The following is a 12,536-nucleotide window of genomic DNA, read 5'->3' as shown; positions in this document are numbered from 1 at the left end:
CGGTGGTTTAATGGCATCCATTGGGCTTTTCGGACCCCACTCCTGGTACCATGTATTGTTCCAGAGACAACAAATAAAGATATAAAGAATAGATGGTACTGGCGTCTTTATTCCATGTGGCACACAAAGCATGTCTCCATTACAACCACTTCCTCTAGGGAATGCACTTCATCTTATACAACACATTACTGCCACCTGCAGGCATAAATCAGTACTCATCACAATAGATACTCATTACACATACAGGCTAATTTCTCTTTCACTACTAACGTTACTCAAATGTACTTAAACCTGGTATCAGTTTTAGGTAACCCGACCATTCAAAATCGAGGCCGATACTACTTTAATCGTTTTTACAAATATCTCCCACCATTTTTGTTTGATTTGTGTAGATTTACAGCACCTTTCCGCAAGGATTTGCGGGTCTCTCTCAAATTTGGGGACGTGGCAAGACGTACCCAATAAGACAATTCACTAGGTGAACAACGGCCTTGAGCGACGCATCAACCGATTTTGTAGTCTCTTGTGCTGATTGGTTTCCCGTTTGACTGTAGCCAATTAAAAGAGAGTGCGCTGAGTCAGCGCATTATTAAACAACGGTTTCCTTTACATCCGGGGTTTGTAGTGCTGAAGTGGCCCAATGGCAGTGGACGGACTTCACTACTCGCGCTGTGATTGGATTGCATCGTTGCTCTCGTCCGAAAAACGGTGTGGCACAGGGGTTTGCAGATTGAACTAAAGACCCCCAGTACTGTGTCTGAGTTTTTCGGTCTCGTACTAAATCTAGGTAAGTTTGTATTTTTATACGTGTTTGTGTGTTCTATATAGAAATATGTTTGACCGTTGCATTGCCTGACCGTGTACGTTGTAATGACGACTCACTTAAAGGGACAGTTAGTATTGATAATTAAAGGGATAACGTTAGTTTACCTCCAAATTAAAATTCTGTTATCAGTGACTTTATAATGTTGTTATAAATGTCTTTCTTTCATCAGTGAAAATAAAACTAGAATGGTAGAGGACAGACGGCCTCAGTCACCATTTGCGTTCATTGCATTTTTTCCATACAATAAAAGTGAATGGTGACCGAGACTGCCATTACATCTTATGTGCCGAAAGGTAACTTGTTGGCCTCTATTTGTGCTTTTGGATCATATCTGTCATAGTTTTTGTTTACGTATATGTTAACCAGTAGTAAAAGCTTTTGTGTTATTTTTGTGTGAGACCAAAACATCATAACTGTTTCTCATATTACTGTGCCTAGTGCCTACCAAAGTCCCAATGAAACTGCTAATGCAGTCAACATGTGATTTATTTCTGGTGTGACTAATCTCTGATTGAGACTGAAAGTATTTAAAGGCATGCAGGTCACTGTGATAACCTTATTATTACATTTTTATTATGTAGTATTGCATTATAACTTTCATTTAGTAATGTGTTTCTAAAATGTCCCATCAGAATTTGAGCCATGCCCACCAGTTTAGACCAGTTTTGTGCTAATTTTGCTTGATGTGTCTTGCACCTTCTTTTTTTTTTTTCTCTGGAAACATCTTTTTGTCTATGTTGACAGTTTCCTGTCAAAGTTTCTGTCTGATAATTTGCCACAGTCATGATGGTTCTCTTTCCCCTGCTACACACATTTACACTACCGGTCAAAGGTTCAGGGTCAGTATATATATATATTTTTTTTTTTTTTGAAAGAATGTAACACTTTCATTCAACAAGGACAAACTAAATTGTCCAAAAGTAACAGAAATCAATTGTCGCATTATAAATGTCTTTACATTTTCAAATAAATTCTGTTCTGTTGAACTTTCTATTCATAATATTTCTGAATGATCACGTGACAATGAAGACTGAAGTAATGATGCTGAAAATTCAGCTCTGCCATCACATGAATAAATGACATTTAAAATATATTAAGAAAAAAGTTTTAAATTGTAATAATATTCAGCAATATTACTGTTTTACTGTATTTCTGACCCTATAAATGCAGCCATGTATTTCACACTTCTTACTCAAACACACACAGTGTTTACATACACTGATTCAAACAGACCTTGTTAACTCATACAGTTATGTTTGCACAGTGGTTATTTAAACATAGCCACACTAGAATTCTTGTGGTCATTATTGTTTTAGTTTAAAAGGGATTTGGGACATATATATGTTAATATTTGCTCTCTCTTTCCTCAGAGCTTACATGACGAAGATGGAGATTAGGCCTCTGTTGATGTGCTTTGCTCTGTGTGTGGTTTATGCCACCAGCAAACCCACAGAGAAGAAAGACCGTGTCCACCATGATGCGCAGCTCAGCAGCAAAGAGCACGACGATGGCGCAAACTTTGACTATGACCATGATGCATTTCTTGGGGAGGAGGAAGCCAAGTCTTTTGATGACCTGACCCCAGAGGAAAGCAAGAATAGGCTTGGGTAAGGATTGTGCTGAGTGTTAAGGGGTGTTTGCTGGAACAAAAATGAGCGGAAGTCATTCTTTTCTTTTGAGAGTTGGTGGTTTCCTGCAACATATGGGACTGCACAAAAAATAATTAAGAGAGGACATTCTTATAGTGATTTTTCTTTTTGTTCTTCTTATTTTGCCTTTCAGTAAAATTGTGGATAAGATTGATGCAGACGAGGATGGTTTTGTCACAGAGGCTGAGCTGAAAGCATGGATCAAAAAGGCTCAAAAGAAGTACATCTATGACAATGTGGATAGGCAATGGAAGGATTTTGACATGAATAATGATGGCATGATCTCTTGGGATGAATACAAGAATATCACATATGGCACCTACCTTGGTAAAAATGCAGTCTCTTTTTATAAACAACCTTAAAGGATTGGTCGCACAAAAAGTATTATTCTGTCATCATTTATTTAGCCACATGTAATTCCAAACTTGAATTTCTTTCTGATGTGGAACACAAAAGTTTTATCATATAATGAAAGTCTGTGGCATCCAATGTTGTTTTAGATCCCACTGACTTTCATTTTATGAACAAAAACAGCTCTTCAAAATATTATATTTTGTGTTCCAGAGAAGAAAGTCTGTCATACAGATTTGGAACAACATGAGTAAATGATGACAGAATTGTCAAGCAGAATTGCAAAAAAATGTATTTTAATAATAATTAGTGCCGTCTGTGTTTTTCTAGATGATCCTGAACCTGATGACGGCTACAACTACAAGCAGATGATGGCCAGAGATGAACGGCGCTTTAAAATGGCTGATGGAAATGGAGACCACATCGCTAACAAAGAGGAGTTCACTGCCTTCCTACATCCTGAGGAGTATGAACATATGAAGGACATTGTTGTGTTGGTGGGTCTGTTTCTATTATGTCAGTTCTATCCCTGTTCGCATCCCATTTTACTTTTGTAATTTGACGTACACCACCGTTCAAAAGTTTGGAGTTTACGCCACTTGCGGACAAAATTAAATATACTACATATTATGGCCACGAATTAACAATTCATTTTCGTTTTAGTAAATCATAGCCACATAATTCCTTCTTTCTTTAACTAAAACAAATTATTACAACACGCCCACGATTTAGTAAAATGAGGGAACAATGATTATATTGTGCACACGGTTTAGTAAAACGAGGGAACGGATTATTATATCGTGCGTACAATTTAGTAAAACAAGAGAACAAATTATCATATTGTGCACACGGTTTAGTAAAATGAGGGAACAAATTATTATATCGTGCACACAATTTACTTAAAACGAGGGAACAAATGAGTTGAATGTGCTGACTCATGGGAACGAATTGTTAATTTTCTCTCATGTGCCGAGAATCCGTACAAAAGAACAGCTTTTATTTGAAATCTTTTGTGACATTATAAATGTCTTCACTGCCACTTTTGATCAATTTTAAGCACCATTGCTGATTAAAAGTATTAATTTCTTTAAAAAGTAAAAAAAATACCAACCCCAAACCTTTGAATGGTAGTGTATTTCTGAGTGAAATGTGTAATTCAGTGAGAAAATAGAGTAATTTTATCAATTTGGAATTGATTGGATCATAGAAAGTGGGTGCTTCATTCCAGAATGGATCTTTGTATTTTGGTAGGGGTTTAAAAATAAAAATACTGGTGACGTTGATTAGAAAGTAAAACAAACTTTTTTTTTCTTCTTAAGTGCACTGACGAATTTTGCCCATCAGCACATGTATGAAGGAAGATCATAGAATCTGCTTAGGATGTTTCCTGTTTTAAATGTAATTTTCTCTTGCCTATTTCACTGATCTTCCTCCTTCAATTTTATCATCAGGAAACTATGGAGGATATTGATAAGAATGGTGATGGTTTTATCGACCTAGAGGAGTATATTGGTGAGTGAAATACAGTATTAGGTATGATATTTAAAATCTGAAAGTGTTTTTTGAAAGTTTTCAGATGTTTTTATACATTGCATAAAGAAGTAAATGTGTAGTTATAGCTTAAAATCGGCTGAATTTGTTTGAATATCAGGCGACATGTACAACCATGAGGATGAAATGGACGAGCCAGAATGGGTGGCGACAGAGCGAGAGCAGTTTTCAGAGTTTAGAGACAAGAACAAGGATGGAAAGATGGACAAAGAGGAAACCATGGACTGGATCCTGCCGGCCGACTATGACCACGCAGAAGCCGAAGCAAAGCATCTGGTGTACGAGTCTGACACAGACAAGGTAAGCCCACCATAACTTATTTTGTCAGCTTTTGTAAAGTTATCATTGAAATCATTAAAACTGAGTCTGTCTCACTGTTTTTTTCAGAATGGCAAACTCACCAAAGAGGAAATACTCAACAAGTATGATTTGTTTGTGGGAAGTCAAGCGACTGACTTTGGGGAGGCGTTAGTTCGACATGATGAGTTTTAATTCTTTTTTTTTCTAGTATAATAGAAAATTAATTTTGAACTTGTTTTGGTAAAAGAATATAATTTATTTTATATTGCTTCATCATAATACAACACTAAATGCTCAGATTTAGTTCACTTGATAGATTGTTTTCTCTTTTTGCACATTCCGACATGCATTCTTATTTAGTTTTTTGTTTTTACTGTAAAGCGTGTTATCAGCGCTTGTTTGTTTGATCTGTCTTTGAAATCGTGGTCCATGTACATCATTTTTATCATTTCAATTACTGTTTATATTTGATAATGCAAAGCTGTTTATTCAGAGCTAAATTCAAGGCAGTTTTATACATGTTACTGATCTACGATCAGCTCCCCTTGCTGTTCACAGTCCTGTTCATTAGGATACTGAACTGAAAGCTCTCAGATTGGTTTCTTTCGAGGGTTTATACAAATAGGTATAAAATATATGTATATATTTACACGTTTATGTGAATATGTTTATAGCTTTATACATGTAATCTCACATTTCTTTCCTGTGTGTACTTGTCCTGGCACAAACATTGGTTATAAGATGATGTGGACCCTCTCCGTTTCTCTCTAAAGGCAATATACTGTTTTCTTTCTATATTTATTTAGGAAAAAATCGTCTTCATTCACGCATCCCATGAATGAGACTCCTAGATTCTCAACACTCATCTCTCATTGTGCCTTTCACTAATTTGAGTTGGATCTTCAGTTTGAGCTATATGTCTAAAACTTCAAATAATTTTGGTTCATAGGGTCCAATCGAACACATTGCTGAATAGTTTGTTGCTTTCAATTTCATTATTTGAAATACACTATCAATTATATTATGTTTGTAACAAATTTGCCATGTGACGAGCATAGCAGCATCCTTTGTGGTCCATTAATGCATTTTTTTCCTATATAAAATGTTTTAGCACCTAAGGTTTTCAGGTGACTTCCGTCAAATGGTGCTGTTTTAGCTCAATAGACTGTATCTTGAAAAGAACAAATTGTCAATAAAGAATTATGACTGATTATCTTTTTTCAGTAATTACTTTCTGTCTGTCTTCTTGTTTGAGATTCCATATAACAGAAGAAATATAAAATCTTAAAATAGAAAAAATTAAAATAATACTTTTAATGACACTTCAGATTCTATTAAACAATCAAAATATGAGGAGTATGTTAAATTGGGAAGAAGACCTTATGGGTTTTATTGTATTATGCAGACAAAGCATAGAAAAACAAAAAGCATAATGGAAACGAAACATACTTTAACTACAATGTAATCAGTAAATATTTTGTGGGTTCTCCTTTGTTTTTGATTACAGCAGCCATTCTGCAGGGCATTTACTCACTAAACTTTGTGCATGTCGTGCTTAACTTCTTTTCCAATCCTCCTTAAGTTCTTCCCAAAGTTTAGCTTCATTGGAAGACCTGCATGACTTCTCGCAATTCAGCTTTATAATTTCCCAAAAGTTTTCAATGGCATGAAGGTCAGAGGACTGAGTAGCCCACTTGAAGACTTCAAAATGCTGAGCATGATATTGCGTGATCATATATCATGGATCTATATCATGTTGGAAAATACAGATTTGCTCTCCAAACAGATCCTCCATACTAGGCTACATTGTGTTGGTCCATTTTCAAAGTGGCAGAAATTTTGTATATTCTTCCAACACCTGCTGCAGACATGCTGCATCAATACCATTATGTTCCCCCTGTCATGCTTGGTGCCACGCATGCATTTGGTATTAAAACACTCCAGTCGTCTCCGAACATACCTGACACCATCCAATGCTAAGTTGTTAAATTTTGGCTTGTTGGACTGCAGAACACTGCTCCAATCTTCCACAAACCACAAAATAACATCTGATAATATACCAAGCTAATAATATAGCTTGGTATGACCACTTGGTCAAAAATGATGTCCTCACAATTCGGTATGTTTCATGACAAATGATACAATTGAAACATAGAACATAGAACTTAGTTTGAATAAGGTGCAAATAAGCCCATTTCCCTAGGTCGGATATCACTTTTGGCCACTATACTGTGTATATATATTCCAATGCAAAATGGATTTTGCTCATGCATTTATCTTTTTTAACTTATTGTACCTACTTATTGTAAGAATAGATGAAATGGAATATAACAGTAATATGTTATATATCAACATGTTTAAATCTATCACCCTCGATTGATTTGTTGATTTTAGCCTTTCAGGCAATGGGATAAAGGCCATTTCAGTTGATTAATAGAAACCAACAGGTAGAGAGAATAAAATGCATCAAACAATATAAATCTTTATTAATTCTAAAAAACAGTGAACATGTACAAATGCATGCACACTGCATGTCTAATTACAACAGAACATGTACAGAGGTAATATAGATACAGATATTAGAGATCTGAGAGCTGTCGCTCATTATTTGTTACCAGCAAACTTCCAATGAAAGGTTCCTCAGCTGCAAACAAGCGGATGGACTTGGATAATTCCTTGTGATCTTATTTATCTCGGCTAAGCCAGCCAGAAAGCTGGGCCTGAGTGTTCTTTAGAGGAGAGGAGAGTAAACCGCTTAGTTACATTGTGCTCTTTTGTCAAAACAAGCACTTTTGATTGGTATGTGGTGTTAGAATATTCTCAATGCTTAGTTTCCTTCAGCTCTCATTGTGACTGAATAAAAAACGCCATTATAATGCATCGTGCCTAATGGGTCAGTCAGGAATTTTAATTTTCAGTTTGCCTGAGTCCATTCACACAAGAGGATGTCTCAATTATTGTCTTTTTTTTTTTTGATTTTCTTTTGCAAGTTGATAAATGAAATATTCTACTTCATCATCAATGCATAATGCATTGTTTTAACATGAAATAGCAATGTTTTTCATTACAAAAAAAATAAAGAAAAGAGGTATTTTAAGATGTACCAGTTCTGCATAGAAAGGATAGTAGGATATCGCACCCGGTTTGGCCATCCAGTGGGATGTGTCTTCGGGACAAAGGGGCTCCCTTGGCCCTTGACAGTGTGTAAAGGTACGGGATTTGAACAATCAGGGGGAGTATAACGGGAAAACAGGTCCTGAGAAATTTTAAATGTGGTATGGAATAATTTATGCAGCCACAGAAGAGGTTTCGGTCTTGCTGGAAACCTCTGACGCCTCATCAATCTTCTTGCCAAATACCGTCTCCATGATGCAGGCATTGAACTGGAATACAAAATGGAAGATAAGTGTTTGTCTGCGTGTGCACAGTTATTATTCAACACACGTGTGGTGTCCATCTCACCTGTTTGTTCATGAAGGCGTAAATAAGAGGATTGTATACGCAGGAGCTCTTTGAGAATAAAGCTGGGATGGCTACCATACGGTAATCTTTGTTTGATTCATCAGCATTGGCAAACCACATAGCAGTTATGGCATAGGGGGCATAGCAAAGCACAAAAGAGCCAACCATTACGATAACCATCCTGGACACTTCCTTCTCGGCCTTCTGGGTAGAGGCTGACTCAGCTTGCTGGGCTGCAACCTGTGGATAAATATTGAAACATTTCCAGCATTTCATTTTATAGCTTTTGAAATATCCATGTTTATTTTGATACACACACACACACACACATATTTATATATATATTAAATTATTTAAAAATAATATCCTTATATTTAATCCATATCCGATTGGAAAAGTCATGGGAAATTCAGTGTTATTAATAAATGCCTAATAGCTCATGGGAAGGTCATTGTAATTTATAATTCTTTGAAGAAATGAAATGAAATGAAATTTCCATGAAGAAAAATCTGACAGTTTGTAAAAATTACATTTATTTTGTTCTGCATTGCTTTCATGCAAGAACATAATTGAGCCTGATTTAAGCATGGCCAGAAGTTGAAAATCAGAAGCAAATTAATTAATTAAATAATTATTAGATGCTTATTAATATATTAATCATACATAAACCACAAATATTGCCTGAATATATGCAATAAAATAAAATCTTTAAAATCATAAAAATCGACACATTTTTATCTATTTCTGTCTACTAAAAAGCAATGAGTTGGAACACTCACAGCACGCAGGGCTCCCAGGAGCTGTGAGTAAGAGAAGACGATGATGGTCATTGGCATGATGAAGCAGGTGACGATGAGGAAGTAAGTGTAGCTCTCTGAATTGTACACCTCGCTTTTTGTGTACCAGTCAGGTCCGCAGGCTGTGCCGAGACCCTCGGGAATGTATCTGTACATTCAAATGTAAATTAAAATCAATCCTTAAAATGATGAGTGTGTGTTTCCAAATATTTCACCAAGCAAATTTCCTTCACCTGCTCCATCCAAAGAATGGAGGAGTGGCACAGCCGGTACCCATGACCCAGGTGAACGCCACGGCACCGATGGCCTGGCTTTGTCCGAACTTGAAGCCTCCGAAGGGTTTGCAGATGACCACGTATCTCTCGAAAGCCAGAACAGCAAGGGACCATCCCGTCACAAGACCTGCGAGAACAAGACAAGCATCAGCACACCAATCTGAACGTAATGTCTATGCTGTTCAAACTCATAGACTCTGCCTCTTACCCGCAATAGATCCCATTGCTGATTCCATCGCGCATAATGTAGGACCAAGGAAGTAATAACCTCTTAGAGCGCTGACGAATACTTGGCTTACAGAGAATGTGACGAAAATGAAGCCTGCTAGGGAGATGTTCACCAGGATGTAGTTGAGAGGCTGTCGAAGCTTCTTGTACTTCATTGTAACGAAGAGGATGATGGCATTCAGAGGGGTGCCCACGAAAAATACGAAGCCCATGAAAGCTGCCTGCAAGTAGAAAGCCCACTTGGGGGCCAGGTGGTACTGTGGGCCCTCGAAGGGGCTGATTTTGGAAAGGTTCCCGAACTGAACGGCCCACGCGTCCATGGTTGAGCCGTTAGAGGCCTTGTTCTAGCACGGTGTCCTAGTGAAGTCAATGAGCAGCCTGACTGAACGAATGCAGATGGGATAGCCTTTTATAAAATCCTCAAAGTCTTGCCTAGTGTGAAAAGTTGGGGATGAAAAGGAAGATTATCCTCCGGGTGATCTTCCGGACATGTTGCCGGGATAATCCGCCCTGTCCATGCGAATTACACTCAACACTCCCCTGGAATCTCTAAGAACATGATTAGGCAACACGTGTTGTTCTATATATGTTTTAGGTTGAATTACAGCATAAACAACAGTAGTAGGCTACCATGTATTCAACATCTAGAAAGACAATTATAAAAGACAATAAATATTCAGTAATATTATCTTGAGCTTTTAATTGGACTGAACTGAGTTGGATAATGACAGTATTGTCTTCAGTAGAGCTGCTTTTTGCTTCATAATTGATGAACTTTGCAACGTCCTCACTGTTATTGAACTGAACTGAATCAACACTGAACTTGCTTGAGCTGAATAATGACACTAATGCCTTCTGTAGAGCTGCTTTATAGCTGAATTAAACTTGTTAAACTAAATTGAATCAGCAGTGAACTGACTTGAACTGAACATTATTGTCTTCTGTAGAGCTGCTTTATTGTTGATTTGAGTTTGTTTCTTAATTCATGAACTTTGCATTGACACTTTTATTGAATTCAATTTAATGAAAACTGAACTTAAATGAGCTGAGCTGAATAATGACACCATTGTCTTCTTTAGAGCTTTTTCATAATTGATTAATTTTGCTAAATTGACACTGTTATTTCCGTTTATTATACTTTTAAGCTGCTGTGAAACAATCTGAATTGTATAACGCACTATATAACTAAATGCCCTCAACAGCCCAATGAAACCACATATCGGTCCACATTTGACCTGCATTTTGCTTTCCAATAACTTTAGATCAGGGTTTCAGGTTTGTAATGAATCAGTGGAATCATTTGTTAACAACATGTATCCATTACATCGATGTTTACATCTACATTGTTTCCACCTTAAATTAATACATTGTTAGCTAACTGTGTGATTTGTATATGCACATTTCTGGAATGCATAACTCGCACCCAGTCGATAACAGATCACTCTAAATTGTAATATAGACACATGCATTTTCTGTAAAGCTGCTTTAAACTGATATGTATTGTGAAAAGCACTATACAAATAAATGTGAATTGAATTCAATTGAATTGAAATTCTCTTGGTACAGTATAAAATACTGTACTATATGCCTCAGCTGACTTCAAGGTTGCTCAATGTTTGTGGTCTTATACGCATTAGATTATAGAATTATATATATTATATAATAACAAGATTATACGCATTGTATATATTTCCTGACTGGTCCATAATTTTAAGACACTTTACTTAAATGGTTTGGAAGCTTTTGAAGCATTTTCTCTGTACTAAAAACACTGTCTTAAATCACTGGATCCTGATAGATTGGTTCGGATGCGCTAAATCACATTGAAGGTAATATAACAGGTAACTTAAAGTATTTGACCTAGTTTTTTTTTTTAGGCCAAACAAGCTTATTAGCTTGGCTTCTATTGCATGAGCAGCAGTATAAGCAGGTGAAAGGCAAACCAAACTCTTAAGGTCCCCAAGCACAAGGATGAGCCATAATCTGGAAACCAGATTTACCTAAACCAATCCTTAAAAATCCCCATAACGCACTGATGGCACAGAGGGATTACGTCCAAACTGGCAGTTTATCTTGTTAGCTGAGACTTAGATTGTGGGTAAATTTTGATAATCTGGGGAGAGATAAAGAGTGTTAAACTGTAAATCCGGCCTCTTTTTATACACCTCACTTCAGTTCCTTCATTTCTCCTGGGAGACTCTTCTCTTCCCCTCTCTCTTTGCCATTTCTTTTCTCTGGTTTTGGCAGGTAAGTATAGGTTGGGAGCATTTTACAATGTGAATTTTGTTTATTATTCATTATAATTAATGAAATGTAGCATCATAACCTGAGAATTTATTCATCTGAAGTATGCATATTTTAGATTTGTTACTTTAATTTGAGTTCTTTATTTGCACAGAAGTAATCAAAATCTAAATTTTGCAGTTACTTTTTTAATGTTAATTGATTATTTACAGGTCTTTCATTTGAACTGTCTGGAAGAAATATGTTTTCTGTTTATATATGTAGATGTACAATCTTAATATTTATATATTCCGTTCATACAAACGTAGCAGTATCAATAACCTGCATGTTTGACGATTATATTCAGTTTATAATGCATTGTGCTACTTTTTATATCCTGTAAAATTCAAAATAAGACTGCATGTATTAGATTTGTATTAGATATTTTGTATTTTATTAGATATTTGATTTTGTAGTCTCTTAAATATGATCCAATTCACAAAAGTCAGATGCCATCCAGTGACCCGGGGCTGTATTGTAACCAAGCTATGCATCTGAGTTGCATGGGTATGATACGACCTGGGTTACAGGAAGGTGATGGACATCATTACAGAGATGAACTATGTAATGCATCTTTATCAATAGCATATCAATAAATGATAACGGAATCTGATGCATTTGTTTACATTCATTGGATGTGTGTGAATAAAGTGGACGATTTATTTGTTAAAACTGAAATATAAAATTAATGTGTATTTGAAGTCATCTATATGGAATTGTGCTGTTTGGAAGATCTTTTCATTTTAGTCTGTTATGCCAATGTGTGTGAGAGATATATGTGCATGAGAGAAAAAGAGAAGAAAGAGACAGGAAA

The 12,536-nt window shown here is 36.2% G+C and overlaps 2 protein-coding genes across 2 annotated transcripts; one reads left to right on the top strand and one right to left on the bottom strand.

The window, feature by feature from the left end:
- The first annotated feature begins 220 nt into the window (after window positions 1–220).
- Window positions 221–5,888, top strand: calua (calumenin a). Its single transcript, XM_084110916.1, has 7 exons — window positions 221–787; window positions 2,197–2,433; window positions 2,609–2,802; window positions 3,157–3,323; window positions 4,278–4,338; window positions 4,478–4,677; window positions 4,765–5,888. Exons 2-7 carry the CDS (start codon window positions 2,204–2,206, stop codon window positions 4,867–4,869), a joined length of 957 nt encoding a protein of 318 aa, XP_083967042.1. The 5' UTR covers window positions 221–787; window positions 2,197–2,203; the 3' UTR covers window positions 4,870–5,888.
- Window positions 5,889–7,139: 1,251 nt separating this feature from the next.
- opn1sw1 (opsin 1 (cone pigments), short-wave-sensitive 1) lies at window positions 7,140–9,823 on the bottom strand. Its single transcript, XM_084113121.1, has 5 exons — window positions 9,420–9,823; window positions 9,170–9,338; window positions 8,919–9,084; window positions 8,140–8,379; window positions 7,140–8,060 (listed from the first exon to the last, which is right to left on the bottom strand). The coding sequence occupies exons 1-5, from the start codon at window positions 9,757–9,759 to the stop codon at window positions 7,965–7,967; spliced, it is 1,011 nt and encodes a 336-aa protein (XP_083969247.1). The 5' UTR covers window positions 9,760–9,823; the 3' UTR covers window positions 7,140–7,964.
- Between the last annotated feature and the right edge of the window lie 2,713 nt (window positions 9,824–12,536).

This window comes from Abramis brama, assembly GCF_963993115.1.
Source record: "Abramis brama genome assembly, chromosome: 4".
Lineage (NCBI taxonomy): Eukaryota > Metazoa > Chordata > Actinopteri > Cypriniformes > Leuciscidae > Abramis > Abramis brama.
Note: the sequence above shows the minus strand (reverse complement) of the source record. Positions and strands in the feature narration are given on the sequence as shown.

Bases quoted from the DNA above. Each gene is read 5' to 3' on its own strand.
- calua (XM_084110916.1), top strand. From the start codon at position 2,204: ATGACGAAGATGGAGATTAGGCCTCTGTTGATGTGCTTTGCTCTGTGT. The intron at 2,434-2,608 runs GTAAGGATTGTG...TTTGCCTTTCAG, and splicing joins GAAAGCAAGAATAGGCTTGG to TAAAATTGTGGATAAGATTG. The intron at 2,803-3,156 runs GTAAAAATGCAG...GTGTTTTTCTAG, and splicing joins CACATATGGCACCTACCTTG to ATGATCCTGAACCTGATGAC.
- opn1sw1 (XM_084113121.1), bottom strand. From the start codon at position 9,759: ATGGACGCGTGGGCCGTTCAGTTCGGGAACCTTTCCAAAATCAGCCCC. The intron at 9,085-9,169 runs GTGAAGGAAATT...TTGAATGTACAG, and splicing joins CCATTCTTTGGATGGAGCAG to ATACATTCCCGAGGGTCTCG. The intron at 8,380-8,918 runs GTGAGTGTTCCA...ATTTATCCACAG, and splicing joins TCCTGGGAGCCCTGCGTGCT to GTTGCAGCCCAGCAAGCTGA.